The 25,991-nt window shown below is 41.1% G+C and overlaps 1 protein-coding gene across 2 annotated transcripts in view; it reads left to right on the top strand.

The window, feature by feature from the left end:
- LOC148010432 (uncharacterized) overlaps positions 1-21,949 on the top strand; it is a 150,419-nt gene extending 128,470 nt beyond the window's left edge. The window contains exons 7-10 of one of the 2 annotated variants that reach the window (XM_087671385.1): positions 11,140-11,196; positions 11,271-11,347; positions 21,422-21,495; positions 21,575-21,949. In XM_087671385.1, the coding sequence (XP_087527511.1) occupies positions 11,140-11,196; positions 11,271-11,347; positions 21,422-21,495; positions 21,575-21,594 (228 nt within the window). In that variant the 3' untranslated portion in view covers positions 21,595-21,949. Of the gene's footprint in view, positions 1-11,139; positions 11,237-11,270; positions 11,348-21,421; positions 21,496-21,574 lie in introns of both variants that reach the window. The other variant, XM_087671383.1, reaches the window with a different exon arrangement.
- Positions 21,950-25,991: the final 4,042 nt, after the last annotated feature.

The raw sequence follows: 25,991 nt of genomic DNA, 5'->3' as shown, positions 1-25,991 counted from the left end.
TTGGGCATTGTCGTGTAGCAGGCATTGGGCAGAGCACGGCATCATGGAGCCTTTCCGATGGACCTTCTGGTGCCGCCTATGGGATAGTTGGAGACCGAGGAGGGTATCGTATTTCTTATGGCTAGTGGCACATGGAGGCTTGGCGGTGGGAAGTTGGCTTGCCCAGATACAGAAAGGAGGTTGTAAGGGCTGCACACAACAGCCTCTGGAAACCCCAAAACATTGCCTTTGGTCATGCAAGGCGGCACAACTAGTGTGGAGAGGAGCATGCCGCATCCTTCGCTGCATGGCTACCAGTCTTGGATGTATCTCTTGGGGAGCTTTCTGCTAGCAAGCAGTTAGCCAAGGCCGTCACCTTTTCTATGAGGCCGGGATACAGGACACGATATTCATTATCGAGGCAGGATCGTGCGCAGTGGTCGGTTTGGAGGCTCTATCCATCCACTAGGTATTGGAGCCCACAGCAAACCACTCTGAAGTATGGGAGATCATAGGGAGTCAGTCTTATTGGATGGCATATCTGTAAGGCGCGGTGTCGGGAGGTTTTTGGCAGAGAGAGACTTTCAATACAGTCGACCTTAGCAAAGCTCTGGACCTCCATCATCCACTCCCTCCGCGGCTGAAGGGATCAGGTGCAGGGCGAGTCTAGGGCTCGTTAGGAGCTCCCTTGTCATTTCATGCGCACTTGGAGCGGCCAAGACCTATTTTTCGAGATGTAGGCAGGTAGCCCCGAATGGCGATACACCCCCCGTCCATGGCTTCTTGCTCCCGTCCCCCCTAGACCCCCCTGAGAGGCTTGTACATCTGATATATTTGCGACTCTGCATCAGCTCCAGCTAGTCTGTTGTGAGCGTGAGCATTTCCTTGTATTCAAAAGTTTTTTCTAAAGTAATATAATTAGCCACTTTTTATTTGCAAAAAAAACAACCTTGAGGAAGCCAGTATTACTACTTGCAGCGAATTTTCCTCTTTACGAATATCCGGAGGACGCCAAACTACAAAACGAAGCATCTCCTGCTAGGAAGCTATCAAATGAGAAAGGAGAAAAGACTGGGAGACCTTTTTAGGCCTCGTAGAATTAAGCGCATGCCACCAGAAAGCATGAATAACCATGCTACCATGAGAGATGCCAGTCTCTTCTATGAAGAATTTGGCAATATCTGACCAAGGATGACACTGAATACATAGACTCTGCAATAGGGATAGCCTCAAAGCGGCCATATGCACATTAACACCTAGCAAAGCTGCACCCCCCATCCTTTTCGGAGTGGTCACATGCTGCCAGGAGATCCATACTTGCCCCAAACGATTACCTTTCTTTTTCAAAGCATAAGTCTGATAGGCTGAACCAAATCCAAAATGAACTTCTTAGTCCAAGGAAGCAATGGCAAAAAGAATGAGATCATACTGATTATAATACATTGAGCCACTTTTAGTCTAACATGTAGAGGCTAACTCTGAGATTTCCAATATATGAACCTGTCATGAATTCGGGAGGCCATCCAATCCAACAAGGCACGGGGAGCAACCTCCACACCAATAGGATATCCCAAGTGTTTGGTTATATTGCCCGTTGTGATCACAATTTCATTCTACCAGCCCAAGGCTTGTAGATCATTCTCCGTACAGGAGAGAAGGGTGGATTTCTGAGTATTAATGTGAAGACCCGATGCCAAAGCAAAAAGATTCCAAGCCACCATTGCCGGATTAACATTAATACGATCCACCTCAAGGAACATAAAATAATCTTCTGCCAAAGATTGACCCACAAGCTAGTCACCGCCGGGAAGAGTTAAGCCAACTATCTCACCTTGAGCTGCCAACTTATCCAATAATGAGAGCATGGGGCAAGTTACCAAAGTAAACAGCAAAGGGTTGAGAGGACAGCCTTTGCCAAAGGGACCGAGACAAGGCAATTTCCTCCATAATCCCTCCATTAAGAGCAATACGGGCCAGAGCACCCTGATTGATGGTATCAACTAGAGAAATCATATGGGACCCAAAACCCATTGTAGACATTAATTGCCGCAAAAATGACCAGCTAACATGATCAAATGCCTTCTCAATATCTAGCTGAAGCATAACAACCTACTGGCTAGAAACTTTGGCATAGTCAATTCCCAGCTGAACATTCAAAATGCTGTGCATTATATTCCGACCTTTAATAAAACAGTATTGACGTGGATGAATGAGGTGCGGAAATACTTTGTGCAATCTGTTGGCAATAATTTTGGAGAAGATTTTATATGACGATCCCATAACAGAAATGGGTCCCCATTGTTTCAAAGAGGTCGGAGAGGGAACCTTGGGCAACAACATGATGACAGCAATCTTCCAATCTAAAGGCATCATACCAGAGTTCCACACCTGCTGACACAAGCGAGTTAATGGGTCCTTAAGCAGTTGCACATGGGCTGAAAACAGCTCATTAGGAAGCCCATGGACTTTTTCTTTGAGGCAAGTGAGACAGCACTTCTTACACTTCATCTTCAGAAATATCAGCCTCCATTAGATTCACCCATTCTGGTTTGACCCGATTACTAACCAGGTCACAAATTTATGTTCTAGTAGAGAGAACAGCATCGGAAAGAATCTCTTGTGGACCCAACAAGACCCTATAAAAGTCAGCAGTCATCCGAATAATAGAGGCAGGATCAGTCACCATATCACCTTGCCCATCCTTTAAGCGCACAATATTTTCCCGGGCATATTTCTGATGCAAACGAGCAAAAAATTGATGAGCTTGACAGTTGTTATCATGTAAAGCTTCAGCTTTGGCCAACAATTTGTATTTTGCATATTCCTCTTCTTGAAGAGACTGGACCCTTCCTTTCAGCCATTCAATGCATGTGAGCAAGTCATCATTGGAATCCCCAGTCTGACACAAAGACAAGGAATCAGCTAATAAGGATTGAGCATGCTACAATTCAGCTCGAAACAAGGAAGCATGCTGAATATCATATTGTCGGGATAATGCTTGTGCATTATCCCTAAAAACCGCCCATGCTTCCATCTCTCTAGATAGAACCCTCAGTTGCTGAACACCTTCCAAAAATTGATTTTGCTGCAAAAAAGATTGATTAAACAGAAGAGGCAAATGGGCAAGGAGAGCCTTAAATGCATGAACAGGTTTGTGGCTCATTTCCAAGACCAAAGGGTAATGATCTGACAAAACATGTTGTCTTTCCACCCACATATTGATGATTGCAGGAAGAAAAGAGTCACTTTGGCATATGTATATCCTATCTAGTCTAGCCCAAGTGTTTGGATGTTGAAAAGAACGATAAGTGTATCCAACTTGTGATGGATACATCCAGGACCACATGTCCTGTTTCAAAGATGCCGTTGCAAGAGCGTTCCAAGCCTGTCTCTCAGGACCATCAATAACCGAATGCGGAGAGGTCTCCTAATCTACAGAAACATAGGTATTAAAATCACCCATAACAAAGCCTTGACGAGCCATGGCAAAGCAGTGCAAGTCATCTCAAAGCTGACAACGTTCCCTTGCATTAGAAGGAGCATGCACGCCTACAATCCACAAAACCTCTCCCTCATAAATCATTTCAAGAATCAAAAATCGGCCACGAGGGTCCTGAGAGACCAACGATGGTTATAGGGAGGATTTGACAGCCAACATAACTCCCGATCTATGCGGTGGACGACCACTAAAGAAAATTGCATAATCCTTATATACATATGAAGATCCAGCCAAAGTGAAGAGGTCCCTTGATCTGCAGAAACACAGGCATTAAAATCACCCATAAAAAAGCCTTGACGAGCCATGGCAAGGTAGTGCAAGTCATCCCAAAGCTAACGACGTTCCCTTGCATTAGAAGGAGCATACATGCCTACAATCCACAAAACCTCTCCCTTATAAATTATTTCAAGAATCAAAAATCAGCCATGAGGGTCCTGACAGACCAACGATGGTTGTAGGGAGGATTTGACAGCCAACATAACTCCCGATCTATATACATATGAAGATCGAGCCAAAGCGTGCTGTTTATGCTCCACAGCACAGAAAACATCCCATTTTCGAGCTAGCACCACTTTCCACAACCGAACCTGCTTGCTACTTGAAGAAATACCTTTCACATTTCACAGAGCAATTTTCATGATGAATCACAAATGAGAAGAACTACTGAACCGCAGCTTTCCCTTTCCCTTTCCCTTTCCCTTTTACATCAATAGCCTTGGTAGCCTGGAATCTCTCCATTTCACCTCAAATAACATCAACAAGATCTGCCCTCTACAGGTCGGCAATGGAAGCACGAGAAGGGAAGTGCTATTGCTAGGTGCGGAAAACATCCCGAGGAGGCACAAGCCTCCCACGCGCATCGAAGCGCAAAGCAGAATTAGAAGGCCCTTTATCTTCTACTGCCAAAGCACGCGAAGATTGGGGTTTCATATAAAACCCCCTTCCTCTGCATTGAAAGGTTTGAGTGATTAGGGGCGGCGGAGGATGGGCAGGAGTGGAGCGAGAATCCTATCTGGCATTATGATGAACCACAGTGACCCATGAATCCTCTTGAAGAGGCAAATTCTACCCATCTACGAGCAAAGCACGCTCCCCATCACCGTGGGAAACGTCCTTCTTGCCTTCATTACGAGCATGTTGGGAAAGGTGCTTAGGATCAACCATGGGCTTCTAAATCGTCTGCTAAGGGAGGTGGTCTTGCATTTCCATATCTGGGTCCATAGGACATTGCCCTGCCTCCATATTTTTGTCACATTCCAAAATGAAATGGCCCAACTGGCCACATTTGAAACTGTGTCTTGCAAAAGCACCTCATTTCAACTCATACAACACCAACGTTTGTAACCCTGGAACCTCAAAATGAATCTTTGTTGGGCAAGGTTTCCCTGTATCCCAAAGCATATGTACCCTATTCCGATTGCGAGAACCCAACCGAGGTTCCACCAAAACCTCCCCAATGGTTCTCAAAACCAGAGGGAGGAGTCTCTAGAGATGCGCAGGGAAATCCACCACCTCTACCCAAATTGGGCATTCGTGTCTCAGCACCTCTTGAAACTCAGCCATGGGCCTCCAAGGGACCATATGAACTAGCTGCCCATCCATAAACAAAGGAATGTGTTGCATAATAAGAGCCCATACTCCTACAGAATGAAAAAGAACCTCAAAGAACCCCTTCGGGCCATCATAAATCTCTTCCACAGGGGAATCTGCATATGCCTTGAAAGATATTCGGAGCACTATTCAAAACTGACAAGCATGGACTGCAGCCAAGCACGAATTCTGTGATCAAAGGAGTCCTTCCAGTAAAATAAAATATGGCTTCCCTCTCATGGAAAGCAGCTATCTGTTGTAGGACCAGGTCAGTTCCCATGACTGCAACTACTTGATCCCCATCCGGTAGTGCATTAGCTTTACCCTCATTACAATGGACATAATCTGACATAAGATGATTGGCAATGGCCAGCATGAACTGTAAAGATCCATCAGGTTGTGAACACGAAACATGAACCTCTGGCTGAGACAAATTTGGGCCCAAGTCTAGTTCTTCGACCGACATCCTACGACGTTTGCCCATCTCTTCACTATCCTACAACGGCCCGAGTTCATCAGCCGAGGAATCACCATCCGGATCGGCGAAGTCTTTGTCATTCCATTGCCCAATCTGCTGATCGAGAAAGGCCATATCCATGCCATTAGATTCCTGCAGATTTGCCATAGCAGAACCAAATTCCGAACACTGAATTCTTTCTCTCTCTCTCACTCTCTCTTTCTCTCTTGCACTCTTTCTCTGTACAGGGGCAGGTCTGCTCTCTTTATCAGTGCACAGGGGCAGATTGCACGTGTAATATTGTCTGGTACGCAGGCTCTGGATAAGGGCGCTCAGAGGATGCGCAGCAGACTGCCTGGACAGCAGGTCAGTTACTGCCTAGGTGCGTGAAGGCTGACCACGCAGAGGCAGGGCAGAGCTGTCCCTTCTCCTTACACAGGGACTGTGACTGAGGAGCAGATCTGCGCACCAGACGAAACACTGATCACAGAGCAGAAGTGGTCACAACAGATTACAGGCGTGCATGGGCAGGGCTCACGGAAGGCTGGAACAGGCCAGGCAGATGCACAGAAACATGGTACCCTGTTCCAACTGCGCAGGAAGAGCAGGTCCTCTCTCTCTCTCTCTTTTTTTTTTTCGTAAATCCTCTCTCTCTCTCTCTCTCTCTCTCTCTCTCTCTCTCTCTCTCTCACACACACATAATTGGTAATTGTATTAATAATGAAAAAGGTACAAGATTACAAGTTTACAAGATGCATGATGGCTTTAGGGCATTGAGCATAAAGCAGATACAACAAACTCTCTCTCTCTCTCTTAGACACTTGGATGCACTACACTCCTATACTTTGGACAGTGGGCTTTCAGTGAACCTTGGTAAAACCAAGGTGATGGTATTTAATACTACACCATAGTGGGTCAGGAGATCAGCACCTAAATTCACATATGGATCTGAGGAGGTGGAGTATGTGGATTCTTATACATACCTAGGAATCTTATTCACAGGGCCCACCTTTTCTATGTGAGAGGCAGTAGACTCGCGGATACACTAGGTGGTTTGGAGAGGATGTGCTCACAGGTGCAATTCCAAGAATCCCGCACCAAGCTATTGCTCTTCGATACACTGGTCACATCCACACTACTTTATGGAGTACAGATATGGGGGCCTAGTCTTTACCACTGTAGCAAATCAGGGTGCACTTATGATGGATGGAGGTCGATCGAGAAACCCCTAGTGTCCATGATATCCAAGATGATCAGATGTAAGGCCTCAATGCCACATGAGATCATCAGAGTCGAGCTAGCAACTACACGGATTGTGGTAGAGGCCCTCACCCGATCGGTTGCATACATACATAGCCTATGGGACTTACCTAGACATAGATATGCACGGTTGGCCCTTGAGTCCTCCAAACAGCTTGCCAGAGAGGGTGATACTTCATGTTGGTATGCGTAGATGTCGCCCTAGTTTGAGCTGCATGGCTTTAGCATGGACAAGTTACCCCCCTTCCAGTACTCCCTTGATGCACCATCTCTTGATCTAAGCAGGTTAGAGATCCATACTGGATTTATTGTTCGCCCAAGATACATGGACACCCACCTTTCCCATGGGATCAAATGTACTATTGGCCAGTTGCGCACCTTCTCACATCAGCTAGAGATTGAGACTGGCAAATATAGATCCATCCCACCAGAGGAGCGCATATGCCAGATATGCCAATTAGAGCGAGAGACAGAGGAGCATTATATTTGCCACTACCCAGCATATTATGAGGTCCGTGGTCGTTTCCACTGTCTCTTTAGAGACAGAGTTGGACCACTATCCAGAGTCATGGATTTTACCGATCAGCGATGCCTTGGCTTCTTTCTTCTTGAGATACGACGGCTTCATGGCATGCGCCTCAGGAGTACAGCTGCTCTAGAACATGGAGACCCTTCACAGAGGCAGCTCACAGACTTCTTTGCAAACGAGACTCAGAAGACTTCAATACAGTTACAGTCATAGTCCACACAAGAGCCTCTCTCACCACCACAGTCCACACACAAAGGAGTACTGATTGATCGAGCCGTTCAGCTTAGCCGATGCAGATGTCCTAGGCCTCGGCACAGACATCGACGACACCTTGATAGGCGGATACAGGGGATTATTGCTCGGGCTAGAGCTAGGTCCTCCATACCCACATGAGATTGTACCATTTGAAGCTCATTGTTACTAGATAGAGCTCTATGTTTTACACATAGCCATAGTTAGTTTCCTTTCTTATTTTGCTTTGTGCTACATACATATTTTGCCCAGACAGTTGTACCATCATACACATGATTGTAACTCATGGTCTTATAGGTCATTTTGGCCTTTTGTAGACGTTAATATATCATTTCATGTCTCTCTCAACCTCTCAACCTTCTCCCTCTCAAGCCTAAACTTCTTCTATTTGTATGATCATTAATGTATGATCCATCCACTCCCAACCATGTACTTGTAAGTTGTAGCACATGCTGTGTGTGTGGCATATGCCATAGAGGCTTTGGCATGTTGCCCTCAAGTATTCATCTTATATACTCTTAATAGCATTGCTATTTAGACTTTAAGCCCCTGTTCTCTCATCTTTAGTCCAAAGTTGTCAATTTAAAAATTTTGTTTCGTACTAATTTCGTACCATATCTCAAAAATCTTACGGCACTATTTCGTACCACATTTGATCGTGTTGTATGGTATCATACCTTTCACACCTGACAACTATGTTGAAGAGTTTTGTTTGAGCAGCAGGACACTTGTGTGGAAAGGTTTTAGGTGTTTGTTTTGTGTGTATCTATTACACACCCCTCACACCCACACCTAGGCATGAAGTTAAATCTTATAAGTTAAGAACAAGAGCACATCAAGGAAAAATGTGTAAACAGGGATAACACAAGATATACAATGAAGTTGGTGGAGACCTGGCCATTCTACACTGGCTGTTTGACAGGATGGCTAGCTAGTAAGAGAGGTGGTGGAGTTAGCCCAACAGCAGTTTTATGTTGCCAAAGTGGTATCTTTGGTACCCTTGAAGCATCCCAATGGCCAAACTGCGGGATGCTAGTTTCTTTGCTTTAATGTGATCAGACATACCCTACACATTATCTCAGCGATAGACTCTATGACTGATGATTAAACATAGAGTGCTGGGGCATGAATGACCTGCCAGCTACACAGAGCTTTAAAAATCATTGTTAAATTGGAAAGTTCAGAACCAGTTTTGTTGCTATAGTAATGGGTAAGCATGATATCAACACTACTTAATGACAATCATCTGCAAGCTAGATGGATTTTTTTGTTGAGATATTAGTGATAGAGTTTTCCTTGAAAAAAGTAGATGGATGCTTGACAAATTCTGTTTTCTAGTTGAAATTTCATAAATTGGCTATACATTAGGTCAAGAACACAAATATCTGGCTTTACTCTGTGCCCCAAAAAGTAACTTGCATTGCCAAATGTAGCTAATTGAGGCATATTATCACCAAACTTCACTTGGATAGCAAAATAACAAGTGTGTGCAACTCCTTAACTTCTGTATATCTTTGTACATGGAAATCTCTTTCCAAATGTTTTCCAATGCCCACACGTGCATGCATACATGTATGGGCATGATCTCTTGGGTGGGATGGCCTTATAGTTGAGTTTGTTCGAGCTTATTCAGATCTTGTAAATGACTTCTGAGCTATCGTGGTAATATCCCCAGCTGTAGGTGTTCTCTTTGCCAAGCATTGTCCTCTTCCTCATACCTTTACTGCTTCTATAGAGTTCTTGGCATAGAAGCAGGGAACGCCCGTTCCGGGCCTTAGGAACAGATTAACGTGTTCCGGCATATGTCTACTAGCAAAACGCCCATGGAATGTTCCTGCCCGTTTCCAGCCCGTTCCGGGCCATTCCAGCAGCCGTTCCCTGTTTGGAACGGCTTTTTCCCGGAATCAGACTGCACTATCCCCAAATGGGGCATTTCAGATCAGGGATTGCCCCAAATTTAGGGCTTTTTCAGCAAGGATTTTGGGGTATTTTAGATCAAGCATTGCCCCAAATTTGGGGCTTTTTCAGCAAGGATTTGGGGCATGGCACTGGCTGCAATGTCCCCAAATTTGGGGCATTTCCAATGTGTTGACTGAATATATATATATATATATATATATATATATATATATATATGCCGTTCCCCGTTCCTAGTAACTATGGTTCTTGGAGTCTTTAGTGTGCCAATTTACCCCAAGGGCCAGGTGCTCATACTTCATCATTTCTTGTAGTTGGAGCTTCACATGATAATCTAGATTAATAACAAAAAACAAGTACAACTTGAAGTCAGCATCAAGTGCTATAGTTCTTTTCAAGTGGTCCTAACCGTGCTTATCATTGTGTTCCTAGCTACTTGTGCACCTTATCCCTAGTGGAAAGCATACTGTACATCATATACAAGAGTTTTTCTTTTAGGCTAGCAGGGAGATCTCATCAACATTTTCTCACGTTCCATCTTATTTCCATTATTTGCTACATAGGATTTTTGGGCTATTTGAGGGTGTGTTACCCTTGTCATTGGTTTGGGAAACAGGTTTGGTTTCTTGGCATTATTTTTACTCCTTTGAGGGCATACACTCAAATATTCCTTGGATGAGAATTTGTACAGTTTGGACGTTTTGGAAATCTTGTAATCATATGGTCTTTGGAGACATTATCATAGATTTTTCTTTCTTTGGGGGATCTTTGCAGTAGTTCCTATATGATTGCTACAAGCAATTTATCAATCAAAGCAACACTATAAAACGTGGCATAAACTACAGCCTAAGCAAGAAATAAGCCACTTCTTGTTTTGGTTAATTCTTTTGTAGCTTTGGGATTTGCATGAGTTGGATGCTGAGAAATGGGGCAATTTGCTCTTCTAGCTTCTGCTCTTATTATTGAAGTTGCTACTCACGATGTATCTTTGACTTCCATTCAGGCATCCTCTGGTACTGTGGATGTCCAAAATGATGCCTTTGCCACAATTGCTGATATCATTGCTGTCAACACTATTTGCAATGGTTGATGCAAGCCATGTGTTAAAAATGAGGGAAAGTGAGAAATAGTTTCTAGTCTCAATAATCTCCACCAACACTGTTTCACTCTCATTGTCTGGATCTATGATCCCCTAACCACCCCTAGATCCAAATGGAATGATAACATATGAGGCTACGTTAGCCTTCATTAGGCTTTGGTCTCCACTTGACCAAATGAAATTCATGTGACGAGGTGCTTCATCTAGCTGATGCATGACTTGGAGAAGACTCAGCAGGCAGAATATAACACATGGTAGCAGGTAGAACATGTTTAGCTACCACCACCCTCCCTGCTAGAGAGAGTCTTATCCTACTCCAATACAGGAGCTGAGAAAACTTGAGCATATTTTTTGTTAAGTGCTGCAAAAAATCTGTTTTGTATCTTAGATTGATTATAGCTAGTTTTTGGTTATTTTTCTTGTTCAAGTATGCAGAGCAAAAAGCTTTTTGTGCAAGTAGAACCTGTTAGATTGAGCATTTTATGCTGAGAATACCATAAGTTGGGAAGTTCTCTTTGCTTGTTTAATCATGAATGGATTGCTTCTCTTCTTGCAAGGCTCTGAAAGATGCAGGATATACACTGGATCAGCCAGCATTCTATATCGCCTGCCAGGTGTATTGTCAGTTCTGCAGATCTAAAAATGCCTCTTTAGGTATTCACTTATTGTTAATATTTTCAATTTTCAGAGTTTTGATGAAAATCGGAGCCAGAAGTTTCGTCTTGATATGTACATTTCATTGTGTATATTTCTACAATCAGCAAGGTATGATACATATAATTCTTGGCTAGCTAGCTTTTCGTTCTTTAAAGGATTCCTGTACGAAAAAATAAAAGCAGTTTAAGACATTTTTGTATTTTTCACTTCATGCCTCTTTTCATCAATTGGTTGCAAAGTTCATGACCAAAGTGTGCCCCTCACCATGCCAAAAAGTGCCCCAACACCTGCCAATATCCTTACAATTTTGAAAATCCCGACAATGCCATTCCAATTTGTTCAAAATTCTTAATATATGCCTCCATTTTGGCTAAATTCCAAAATACCACTTAAATTTTGCAAAAATGCAACATCTCATGATTCATGGAGATAAAAGCCACTATTTGTGAGCTCATCTGTGACGATTGTTGTTTAAGGTACCTACGGGTAGGTCCTTGGTACAGAAAATAATGTAAGAGGCAAATTCAGAGCAATTCGACCAAATGAATGCAAGGATATTTTGGGGACACAAAAATTTGAGGGATATTTTGGGAATTTCAAGGGCATTTTTTTCCATGAAAGAATCCTTTTTCTAGTAATGAAAAGAAGCTGAATAGAATGGCCTAGAAATCATCGGCTGGTGTGGTGTAACTTAGAGGAGAAATTTGGTCAGCATAATCCTCCTCACAGTCCTGTAGACTGCAACACTGACGTGTATGGCATTAGAAAGACAATGCAGACTTTGAAGTTGTTGACAACCAATTGAGCTTCTTTCATAGAAAGTTGGCAAGAGTTTTTTGCAGTTTTCAGCAAATGCAATGTACCTTAGATGATTGGGATAAAAGATGGGTTATTGAAAAGGCTAATAAGGTATCATCATGTAGAGATGGCTGGACAAAATGGCACTTATATTGCTGTAGTATGGAAGTGAAAGACCCCATATCTCAGCAAAGTTTTTATTTGGAGAGTTCTTATTCGAGGCCTCCCTATTCGTGATATGGTGTGGCAACACAAGTTTGCTTGTGGCCATTGTGTATTTTGCAGTATATATTTGGAAACTACATCTCATCTTTTTGTTTCATGCATGCTTGCAAGACAGATTGGAATTTTATTTCCAGATTTTGGACATAAGTGACATCCCAAAGAAAACATCATTGTGTGATTACCAGTCTTGGACTTTAGGCCCCTATTGGCCGATACGTTTGCACACTACAATAGTCTAGGGTAGTGGTATGAGACATCAGCTCTTGGAAGTGGTTGTGACTAGATACACGAGCCAAATGGGCTCATCCTTGAGCCAAAGGATGAGCCCATTTGGCTCTATGGTTGGGAGGTACGTTTGATGTTTCATTGGTATTTGGATCGTTTCATAGGTATCAACAACCAAAACCATACTCAAGATCTGTGGGAGGGCATGGCACATGGGTTTATCTTAAAGTCCCAAAGAATAATTCATTAACTATGAGCAAGTGCTATAAGTTATCTTTGAGATATTGTGGATCTTTCTAGATACAAAGAAATCAATAGCATGTCTTGTGAGTTGGATTTACCTTTGGACATCCAAGTTCTCTTAGTGTTCCATGTGAATTGTTTGAAAGAATGCTTCGGGCAAGGTGAACTAATTGTCCCAATTGAGGAAGTTTTACCATCAAATCCCACTTGAACCGTTTATTCTGAGTATCTAGTCAAGTGCTTGCATGTAGGCAAAGGCAGCTTGGCAGTCCATACGTTCATTTTACGAGTCATTCTCTCCACTTCATCCTTGAGAATATTGTTGAAGACATCAATCACATTGATAAGGGAAGAAGTGTTACACCCTTAGACATTCAGATGGATACTAGGAGCATTAGTTACAATGGTCATGAAGTCACCTAATGCAAATGCACCAGGAGCACTTTAGGGTTAGGGCAATTGGGTCCTATCTATAAGACTAAACACCCTATTGTGCACATGTTGTGTGATCATCACTCTTTAACTTTAGGTTGTTCGGCTAACGCGTCCACACATTGGGATAGTGTGTGGGTTAGTTGTATGGGACGCTAGCCCGTTGGATGCGGTCATGACCCAATACACTTTGGCCCTAGGTTGAGGGGTGAACTTGGTTAGGAGGTGAGTTTGATGTCCATTCCCATTATGTTTTGTATCGTGGATACAACTTGTGCCATGCCTCATGTTCCTCAATGGCAAGCATTATCCACCCTACCTAGACATGTTTTATTCGAGAGGGTACCATCTTGTACAGCATCTTCACCTTCTAGGAGTTCATTGCCCTTGCCCCTTTCAAGAAGCAACATCTTGTTGTGCTACTTCTCAATATCCTAGCATATGACTATGTAGAATGGGAGTTCTTGTAAGCTCCTTAATGTGGGGTTTGCTGATGATACAACAATCTATTTAGACAAGGATGAGAGCAACTTTAGGGCCCTTCTTGCAGCCATGGAGACCTTCAATAGAGGCTAGAGCAGTTGGTGCTTTAGTCAATTGGCAGAAGTCTTATGGCTTTTGGGTATGTGACAAGATAGCCAGATTGGGGACTTCCTGAGGACTTCACTTGGGTTCCTTGCAAGACCTTGATGAGATATCTTGGATATTTTATGGGGAGTGTTTGGTATATGGATTCCATTTCTCGAGCACATCTCTGAGTTCTCCTTTGAACTGTTCTTGCCTTTTCTCTTTCCTTTCTCTTTTGTCTTGTGTTCAGCAGTTTAGTTCATGCTTCCATTGCTGCATCCACTTCTAACATGGTATTAGATTTTAGGATCTACATTTGCATTTTTTTGACGATTACTGATCACCATGTCTGCTGCAGCTAGGCGACCAGTTTTTGGAACTTTTCAGCCCTCAGATATTTGCATTTTGCTGCTGCGCTTCTTCTCCAGACATCGCATCTTGCATTTAATATCGTTGCTGCCTGCATTTACTGCTTTTCTGCATTATTTTATTGTTGGCAACTGCATTTAAATGCTTCTTTGTTTGCGCTTACTCTCAGCAACATTTGCATTTGCAGCCTCTTGGGCTCCTCAAGGTTGGGCAAAGGCTTCCTCTTCCACATTCAATCAATCATTCATCACTTGCAAATTCTTGTCCTGACCCTGTTGGAGAGAGGGAGCTGATGCCAGTACCCACGCAGCTTGTGACTCACTATTGTACACAACTATCTCATGTTTGGTATATGGATTGCATTTCCTAAGCACACACATGAGTTCTCCTTTGCATTGTTCTTGTTTTTTCTCTTTCCTTTCTCTTTTGTCTTGTGTTTAGGAGTTTATTTCATGCTTCTGTTACTACATCCACTTCTGACACATGAGACCATGTACATGAAACAAGACTAATAATATCATGGAGATACAAGGGGCCTCACTCTAGCACAAGCAATATCCTCCTATGCATATGTTGTCGATGCATGGGTTGGGATCTAGGATGTCTATAATGGTCAATCGGGACAGCTCAGTTGATCATGATCCCCTATGTAGGTGCATATTGTGGTTGTGCTAGGGCCTCCTCACTACTCCTGTCAGATGTGGACCAAGTCTAGAACTACTCTAAAGCCTCTCAAGTTCCCCTCGTGAAGAAATCTTTAAGTTGCTTCTAGATAGGTCCTTAATGCACTAGATCTATACTCTTGAAGAGTGTCTCTTTGAGCCGTGGTATCTCAAGGAGAAAGGGACCAAGACATTGCTGATTAGTGTAATCTAGGACTCTCAATAGGGCCTAAACCTATCTCTCAAGAGACATTAAAAGCACCCTCAAACCTCATAATAGGCTGAGTATTAGCAAATTTAGTGCTTCTTTGTCTTTGGATCTAGCTGACATATCTAGCATATATGCTTCTTTCGAGGTATGGATCTATATCTACCTATGTCAATCTCTAATTGGTGTGAGGAGGTGCGTAGCTGGTCAATAGCACATTTTATCCCATGAGAAATGTGTGTATCCATGTATCTTGGACAAACAATAAAGCTATCATTTGTGGTATGGAGAAGATGCTCTCGATAGAACGCCATCTTCTTCTTTAGTTCATGCCATGGTACCAACCATGTGCTCTTGGTTATCCAACCGAGTGAGGTCCACCCTTACAATCCTGCTGATCTTTGAATGGCTGAGAGTAAGAAATGGTGCATTGAGATAGTACCAAAAGTGGGGTAGTTTGTCCATGTGAATGCCATGTAGCTCAAGCCAAGCCAACATTTGTGCATTCCAAGTGGAACTCGACATTACTCCAGGTGAGCAGTTCATTCTAGTACTTGACTTCATCGAATAGAAGCTGACCTATTGGAACACGGTCCACCATCCTCTCTGGCGGGTGGGCCCTGGTGATCAACCAGGTTCTCTTGGCAACAGCTTGGTACATCACTTCCTGCTGGTGTTTCTTCTCAACATGTGGTACAGCTATGTCCCTCGGTACGCAAATGACCATATGTAGGGTATTAACAGCTCATATTCACATGCATCTCAAGTCTGCTCATATGCTCAAGTTGCTAATCAAATGGATGACTCCTAGGAGTTGGGCCAGGAACATTTACTGGACTTTGCAAACACTTTGCTTGGAGAATATATGGAGCACATTCAACATAATCTCTTGGACTTTGATGAAGATGATGTCTTAGATATGCATGTGGATACCATCCACGCTAAGGCTATTGCTCACTTTAGGGTGACCAAATCATGGACATGACTTGCCTAGGATTGGAGAGGTAGCGAGTAAGGGGAAGCAACTTTGGTGCTCACTATGGAGGAGCTCTACAAGCATCCTGTGTTTAGGTGGATTTCAATATGTTATTCTCATGTTTCTCAAGAGGTTATCTTTGTGCAGGTCCTCCGTTGACTCCATGTAACTGAAAATACAGTTGTTTGGCACAATGCCTTCATATCTCCCTGTCTTTGTTTATAGAGGTGGTCTCATGAGGTGCAAATTGGCCAATGGCACATATGGAAAATCCATCTTGAGATAGGGGTAATAAGTGTGTCTAAATCTCTTCCATCTTCGTATCCAATTGCTATACAGGCTCACCCAAGTCCTCTGGCACTAATTTCAGATCACTCTATACAACTTTGGGCGCCTAAGTGCAAGCTAAGGACAATCTAGGCTATGGTCAAATGGTGAAATCGCATCAGTCCTCCATGCAGGTTTAACCAGTTGCATATATCTAAGCATACGAGCATTTGGTATTACACTACCCATTAACTCTTCTAGGTGGGATATCTCTATAGTGGAATGTCTCAAAGAGTCTGAAGGAATATTGCTGCCTGAAATAGGGTTTCTGTACCCATTCATGCAACACCTAGCTTTGCTCGAATTATATCATTGCGCACCAATGGCTTACTCCTGATCATACATGCTATTATCATAACTCATGGTCTCCATGGCATTATAGAAATCTCTTTTTGGGCTACCTTGTCACAGTAAAGATGAAGGCACTTGCGATGTGTTGCAAGTATAGCACACTCCAATTGAAGAAGCCCTCTTCAACTCACTTTGCTTACATGTGGTTGCTACTCCAGCGCCTTTATGAGGTGTCCACTCTATGGAATGAGTGGGATGACAGAGGATACTAAAGCCATTAGCGCTTGTGCCTCAATGAGCAATTTTAGTAGAAAGTCCGTGCCATTGTCATTATCATGACTCTCTTTAATAGGGTGTTACGTATGAGTGATTGCGAGGGGTTCACCATGGGCCTTCTCGTTCACTTCTTTAGAGTGGCATTGGTGGAGGTACATGCTTGTACTATTATCACAAAGACTCAACGTGCACATGTTCTAGAGATAGTAGAGAGGAGATGGGCATGGATACATAAGCCCATTCATGGTTTTGCAGCATTGGTACATCAACCTACAAGTCGCTAATGATCATGGATGATAGAGAGCTTTATTCGGACTAGCTATCTCATTTGACTCATGTGGTCCTTGTGTATGGCTACAATGTAGTGTTGAAGGAGCTAGAATGCTATGCAAATCAAAGAGGGCATGTAGCTTTTGCTTCTCCCACTTATTGAGGAGAGAGTCACTTTCGAAGTCTCTATTTTAGTGGCAAAACTTTGGATACGTGTTGGATACCCTTTAGGCCTTAGCCATGAGAATCCTTGCCCAAGATTGCTCTTCGAGTGCATGTGAGAGGCATCGGAGTGTCTATTGTTTCATTCACACGAAGATTCGCATCAGTCAACAGACAACAATTAGAGTGGCTAGTCTATTGCCACACTAACTTACGTATGATGAGGGCTATGATGAGCATGTGTAGTCCAAAGCAAGCAAACACTTAACCATAAGTTTTACAATTTGTTATTTTAAACTTAAAAGTTGATACTTTACAATTTAAACTTTAGCATTTACAATCTTGTGTGCATTATATAGGTAAATGTTGATACATTCAAGTTGAAGGATGACACACTTTCAAGTGTACATCAAGAGATGGATGAGGAGAAGGATATGATCTTTGTAGAGCTCTATAGAGAGCATATAGCAACAAATACTCCTAACACTCGCAATCAATATGCTTGTGGGTGAGAAGTTCAAGTAGGTGGTAGCAAGGCCAATGTCATTCAACGCCCTTTGACATCAAGGAGGGGTGGTTCAAGTATCTTGCGGACATGTAAGATGGGGTCTAGTAGCTATCCATAGAGTCACCTTTATCCATATGTTCACTCTTTGCTTGTTTATGCAAAAAGGCAACACAGGCCTCATTTTTTCCTTGCTACAAACATATAAGTGTATCCCAAGCCTCGTTAGCTCTCTTGCATTTAACATGGTGCATTTAACAAATATGTGTGGGATCATGGTGCATTTAACAAATATGCACACAAGTGAACTATTTAGCAAAATCTAATCTACACCAATTAATTGCTCCTTAGGACCTTCGATCTTTGTTAAAAAGCTATCCATAGAGTCACCTTCATCCATATGTTTATTCTTTGATTGCTTGTGCAAGAAGACAACACAGGCCTCATTTCTTCCTTGCTACAGACATGTGTGGGATCATGGTACATTTAACAAATAATGCAATCAAGATATGAGTCTCTACATCTTTGCTATCCTAACAAATTTTCTCAAAAGTAGATGGTCGTGATGCTCTAGTATTAATGAGAGGAGAACTCAAACCTACAACATCCTCAACAAGACCTGTTTTGCTATACTTGCAACTTCCAAACACAATAGGATGTACTCCAATTTTCTGTACATTGTTCCACATCCGTTTTATAACCAATATATTATGCATCAACTTAGCCCACAATGGATAGTTGGTTCCATCCAACTTGCCCTCAACAGCCAACATATAGCATACATCATTGTTGCTAGCCATGACCATTGATTGCTTTTGATACAAAAGTTGCCTATATAGAGGAACTAGTGTGGCACTAGTTCACATCAGGCAGGGACTAGGGCAGCAGTCAGCTCATGTCCAATCCAACATCCACTTAACTTATCTAGGTCCTTCCTTGCACACGACTTGATGATCTTGACAATAACAATTTTATATAGTAACTATGGACTGATTGGAATATTATCGGTCTATGTTATGTAGTAACTATGGTCTAGTTGGAATTTTGTTAATCACCTATGTGTCTAAGGATGGAAAGCATTGGAAAATTCCAATTTGTGTAACAAGGCGTTCCGAATCTATTGGTGAACATAGAATCTCTATCAGACATTATCCTTTTGGGCAATCCATGCTCTCCTTGAATATCCCCAAGATTGGGAGCCTTTCTGTATCCACATTGGACTTGCATAGAGTTAAACTCCAAAAATTCCCACCACAAATTCCATTGAAATCTTCTCTCCCAATGCAATTCTGAAATAGGCAATAACTTTCTCACCACTACCTTCTAGTTGTTTGGTTTCAAGGTTTGGTGTGCGTGGTATTCCTACACATACGATACCATTGGGACATCTCTATTCACTCAAGGTCAAACCTCATGTCAAGGCTCCTTTTCAAGGGTAAGGTCTTCATGGCAATGCCCCACAGTTGGCAAATCATGGACCTCCTCAAGAATAGTTAGCTTGTAAGATTTTGCAACAACAAGACAAAGTCAATCATAGTAATGTCCACCCAGCTTAAAATACAAACTGAAAGCGATGATCTTGTTAGCATCTTTTGAACCAAAATCAGGATCAAGTTTATAGAGTGTTCTGTAGGAATTAGGAAATCCAACTCCACAGAAGTGATCACCATCGTTGCATGGGCCCACTTGCTTACTGCATCTGCTGCCTAGTTTTCCCTATGCACGTGATCTGAAAGTTCTATTGGAAAAGAATCTACCACTCCATTTTCCTTATCTTGTGATTGAGTGAGTAGGAAGTGTGAAAGTTGCTAGTCTACCATCGTTTTGAAAGTCCTGTCCAATAATAGAATACCTCCAGTTCTACTAGGCAAGTACAATTGCCAATAATGCATTTTCATAGGTGGCATGATTCAACTTTGTCATCTTGAGCTTCTAAATATTATAAGCCCCCTGGATGGCCATGCTGTTGTAATGTTGCTCCAATACCATGAGCACTTCCATCACAAATCATCATGAAGTGCTCATTTAATTCTGCAGGTGTGATGGCCTAGGAGTCATAGATGTCCTTCAAATACTTCAAAACCTGCTCCATCTCCTTCCATATCTACTAAATGTTTTGCTCATGGCATTATCACATAGTCATTGTAGCCCGCAAATTGGCTGTAGAACACCATCAATCCCAAGAACATGTGCACCATGGACACATCTTTAGGAAAGGGGCACTCCATGATCAACTTCAGCTTCTTACTTGATGATATTGTGCTCCAAATAAGAAATAGACACCATGAGGAACCCATACTACTGCCTGTTCAAAAACTTGTTCTCTTGCAACAGTCGAAGTAGTTGAAGCAGTTTCTGCAGATGGTCATTATAGTTCTCTTGAAGATATTGTAGACCAAGGTATCATCATGAAGTACAATAACACATGTCCCTAGAAGGGGCTGCAACACTCTGTGAGCTCACAACAGTCCCAGTGGTTTGTTGGATGGCAAAAAAAATCTGTTCGCTTGCAACAGTTGAAGCAACTGAAGCAGTTTCTGCAGATGGTCATTATACTTCTCTTGAAGACATTGTAAACCAAGGTATCATCATGAAGTACAATAACACCTCCCTAGAAGGGGCTGCAACACTCTGTGAGCTTGCAACAGTCCCAGTGGTTTGTTGGATGGCCAAGAGGAAGCACCACAAAGCATCCCAAAAGGAGTCCCAAACTCCATCTTGTGATTGCCTTTTAGAGCAATCCTAATCTGGTGATACTTAAGACTTCAAGTCCAGCTTGCTGACATTCACTGCTCTAGCTAGCTCCAATCCTCTTTGACCAACACTGGAGCTCTAGCTAGAGTTGACCTGAATTAGTTGCCACACTCAAGATGTCCTCAAAGCTTCTTGGCCTCCCTTTTGCTGATGCAGTAGAGTGCCTTTGGGGTGGTTTCATGTCTAGATTTAGCTTGATGTTAAAATCACCAGTTGGGATGGGGAGCCTTCTGAGGCACTTGCCCAGGCTGTCCAATCCTTAACAATACCATGCCCATCTTGTTCACATCTTCTTGAGGAAGCACGGAAGAGTCCTAACACACTCACAAAGAAAACATCAAAGCACAATTGCCCTTCCAAACTGTCCTTTTCGCTTAAAGGTGAGAAATTGCATGTCTTGGTCTTCTTTTTTCTTAAAGGTGAGGCTGATTCTGCTTCACCTTTTTTTAAAGGTGAGGCTGATCCCGCTTCACTTTTCAGCAGGCTATCCTCAGCATCCCTTTTATTGGGTGGGGTTGGTCTGTTTGTATTCTCAGTATTGCCCAATTAAAAATCTTTGACTGTTCTATTCAGAATTTGGGATTCTAAGGCTATATTCTGTGCAGGATAAGATCTACATTGGGCCATTGTATTATGATTTCTATAATTAAGAGTATGATGATCTCCATCATGATTTCACAACAATGTGATGGTAGCTTGCATAGCAACAAACTAAAATTCCAGGCAAAGGGCATTAATGACAGTTGCCACCTCTTTCTAACATTCTGGTTTGAAATGAGACCTGGATATGTTGCAGTCAAATGAAGTGTATGATATGATCCTGCATTTGAGGTTATAAGCTGGGTGTGGTTATATCCTTGGGTATATAAGTTGAGATGGTTTTTAATTGCAGAAACCTTTTTGGGGCTTTTGATACAAGGAATCAAGGGCATGTAATGCTGGACTTCAATCAGTTTGTATACTGTGGTAAGGGTTTTAAATGAGCTTCCTTGGTAGTCAATATCCTTGTTCATTTTTGTCCTTCACTCTCCCTTTCATGTGGCAGCTGCAAATCTCCGACTTTGACTCCAAATCCAGCATACATAATTTAATGACGTGTTGATCGAGGGAGAGGAAAGCTACATGTCAATACATTTGCAAGTCCTAATTGAATTCCTTTTGTGTGTGATTCATAATTCAAATGCAGCCTATGTAGATACAGAATAGCAAGTTGTCATTCATTCTTTTGCAGTGGCCTATTATAAAATGACAATCCAGTTAGAGCAGTTGTACGGAGAAGATTCTTGTATCAGTTTGCCCACAATAAAACCAGTATGTTCTGTTTAAAAGTCCATTTATATTCGGAATTCAAACTGGAGCTTGCAGCTTCCTCTTACTAATCCTATTACCATTTATGTGCATGATATTAAGTTTATTATCACCATTGTGCATCTTGAAGCAGATTTGCGACTAAACCCATTCCCTTGCATTCTCCTGTAACGTTAGATGATAAGAAACTAGGGAATGTCCCAAATCCATTCCACTTGTTGGTTTCTTCATAGAGGTAAATATGTGCTGCAAGATTGGAAAACTCAGTGGTTGCCACTTTCAAGGAGTGGCTTAAAGTCTCACTTACCACTGACGCAAGGAATACAATATGCATAAGAAAAGGGAAAAGAAAACTGTTGCACATGTGCACAACTCATAATTATTATGTGCTAGAGACACACTAACCGCGATAAACATGAACTTCTAGAGTCTATTGCCCTTTGAAATGCAATGTATAGTAATCAAGATGCAGATCCAAAAAAATGTATGCAGTCGACTGATGGCCATAGCACATAAAAGAATATGCTCAAACCAAAATAGTGTGGCGCATGGCTCCTATGGTGAATGATAATGGTTTGGATCTTGCTTTGATATCTTGGTCATAGTTCATCAGGGCCTCATGGACAATGTCAATTGCTACATCAAGTCTTTAATACTCAGCTTAGAATGCCCCCCCCCCCCCCCCCCCCCGCCTTTAGCTCGTATCTTTAGAGTTCGATCAAGTTTTATCCCTCTTTGGTGGGCTCTCATGTCAAGGAAGTGATGAGCTTTGTGTCAAGAGATTGGCTAGTACTCTTATTGGTGAAGAGAAGAATAGTAAAATAATTCTCATTCAATAACACCCTTATATAACCAAATTTTACATTTAAAATAAAGTTGCTTACAAAAGCATGGTGCTTGGTTTTCAATTTAAAATGATTTGCAGATATTGAGTAATTTATTTTTAGTAAAAATATGAAAAAATAAACTTTCGAGATTCTTATTTAAGATTTCTTGAATATTTTTCATATTCTAGCTTTTGGTTTTAAAAAAATTATTACTCATTTTTTGGTTATTTGAAAATGTTTTTGGAGATAAATTTGAATTTTTTAAAATCTAAAAACTCTTAGAGATCTCCTCTCTGAGCTATTTTGCTCCATTTCACTACTCTCTTATAGCTCTAATGTCATATATTCTCTATCTTGCAACCTACCTTGACATAATAGACTACCTTTATCTCGCTTGCTCATGATCAATCATCATTACCCAATGTATGCAATCTATTTGAGTGTACACTCTATATTCACAACTTTTTCATTTCCATAGATAGCTCCTTGTGTCTATCCATCCTACCTTCATACACCAAGCTATATACTTTTCCTTAACATCTTTGTGTGTTTATCTATGTCTCTCTAGTCTTATCTTCTCAAACATCTAGCTCCCTATTTTCATTAGCATCTATGTGCATCTATTTGTGCCTCTCCAATGTATTTCCATAGAATTAAGTATCCTAATACCATTAACATCCTAGTATTTTTATCTATGATTCTCTAGTCTTCCTCCATAGACATCAAGTCCCCTATTTTCATTAACATTTCTATGTATCTATGTGGCATACATTGACACTTAATCAATTCATATAACTAGAGCTTAGACCACAATCAATAAGTAAAATGAATACATAGAAAAAGGATTTGCATATTGAGATAGAACTTGAATATGCCCTATTATTTAAAAGGACAAAGTACCAATAGTAACCCTAAGTTTTACAAAGCTATAAGTAGATGGGATTAAAGCATGTGTTTTTTCTAAGAATCACAAACTTGCTAAAATATGTGTATGAGAGATAATGGATTGTTTGGTTACATTAGGTGGCTTAATGAATAGGTGTTAAAAGTATTCATAACCTACCAAGCAATTGTAAAAAACCATCGTGATATCATCATTGTGCATCAACTTCAAACAATGCATAACAATAGATTTATGATATCGACATCTTGCACAAGGAGGCAAAGCAATAATTGAACGACCTAAAGAAAATCAACAAGAAGTTGGTATAAGAGTGCAAACAAAAGAAAAAACCAATTTATGAGTCAATTGTGAATAAAGCTAAGTGGAAGCAACATATCAAGCCATGCAAGGTCGCTTGGAATGAAAAAACAAGTGAGGGTGAGCTTGGATTATCCATTCAAAGATTGTTAAAGGCAAGTACATTGGAAGACACTTTGAACAACCCAAAGTTCAAGGTTATGAATAAGAATGTGATAAAAGTCCATGGTAAAAGTTATCTCACACAAGTTTTCATATGTGGATGCACAATCTATTTATAATAGGGTTAGCATTAGCACAAGGACTTACTCAAAAATATTCCAGGGTGTAAAAGATAGGTTTGATTGTGTACTAAAGAGAGACAAAATCATGCATCTTCTTAACCTTCAAAGTTAATAGGGACTCAAAGAAGCTGGCAGGAGATTCTATGCATATTATCAGTGTGAAGTAATATAACTAGGGACAAATAATACATATGAGGTTAAGTTTATAAACCTCAATAATTACTATTTGGACTTATGCAAGATGCAAGCTATAATGGCAATATATTATTATATATATGTTGAATAATGTAGTGGTAAATTGTAATTTTTCACCAAATCGGATGACAGCAAGGTCGTCAAGGGAGTAAAGCTTGAAAGAGTTAGTATCACTTTGATTAATAAAGTCTTACAATTCAACAAGAACCACCCAATAAACTTTAGTGTTCAATCAGAGTACAATATATAGTGGCTTGCTACATGTGAAGTTTCTAAGGAAACATTTGAGACACTATAGCTCTTTTTCATATGCACAAGTATTCCAAATACCATTGATTGCCTTAACCCATAATGCCTCAATTTCAATCATGAGATCATTAGTAGAGCAAAAATTTAATACCGTGGATCGGGCATTAACCTTGCCAATCCAAACAGGATCAATAAATTATCCCTGGGACCTTCCCATTAATAGACAATTATCCTATTTTATCATATATAACATTAAAGAAAACCATGCCAAGGGATTAGAAGCAAGGCTTCGAGAAGGCAACAAATGGATTTAAAAAGAGCTAAGATAGTAGGATGAAGAATATTTTAGTGTAAATGCAGTTTACTGTTTAAGAGAGAGTGTGTGTGGGTCTATGTAAAGTGGAGACTAGGTACATTGATCCTAAGGAAAATCAAGAAGTATCAACACTCTTTTGACCTCATCATTTTAAAGGCTAACTAGCTTCTTGAGATTTATTTGCAAGATTGTGCAATAACTCTACCAAATAGATAGTCGAAAGTGGTTTTTAGTATAGGGTCAAGATAGATTTGATTGCTTCACAAAAGAATAACTTGTTGCTGTGCAAGGTGCTGTAGTGGCTTTTTTAATAGACTTAATGATTTATGCTCAACTTTGTGCAATACATGCAAAGCAAATTATTATAAACTCCAATGACTTTCAACTTGTAAGAAATTTTCAAGCTCTGAAGGATGCATTTATTCCAATTGAATGAATGTTGTTTGTAATGAATCTTTTTTGGAATAGTGTTCACGTGCATAGGGCACGACTATATTTCATTGCAAAACTATTATACTAGCTTACAAGTATGAATAAAGTGAGCCTTCGCTCTCAACTTTAATGTGCATCTTCGCTCTCAACTTCACAAAAGAATATCTTATTGTTATGCAAGGGGCTGCAGTGGCTTTTTTTAATAGACTTAATGATTGATGCTCAACTTTGTGCAATACATGCAAAGCAAATTATTGTAAACTCCAATGACTTTCAACTTGTAAGAAATTTTCACTCTGAATGATGCATTTATTCCAATTGAATGAATGTTGTTTGTAATGAGTCTTTTTTGGAATAGTGTTCTCCATGTGTATAGGACACAACTATATTTCATTGCAAAACTATTGTACTAGCTTACAAGTATGAATAAAGTGAGCCTTCGCTCTCAACTTTAATGTGCATCTTTGCTATTTTTTATTACTTAATTACAAGTTTTACTATCCGTATCAATTTCAACAAGAAAAACATGCAAATAGTTTTCATTCCTTGCTACACACCCTACTCTTGATACCTTCATACAATCTATGTGGTGTAACATTTCTAGGAACCAATAGTCACAATGATAATTCCTTAACTATTGATCCATACAT

Source organism: Lygodium microphyllum, chromosome 29 (genome assembly GCF_053477565.2).
Source record: "Lygodium microphyllum isolate KBCC chromosome 29, Lygodium_microphyllum_v1.1.10, whole genome shotgun sequence".
Taxonomy (NCBI): domain Eukaryota; kingdom Viridiplantae; phylum Streptophyta; class Polypodiopsida; order Schizaeales; family Lygodiaceae; genus Lygodium; species Lygodium microphyllum.
This window is presented reverse-complemented; position numbering and strand designations above follow the sequence as displayed.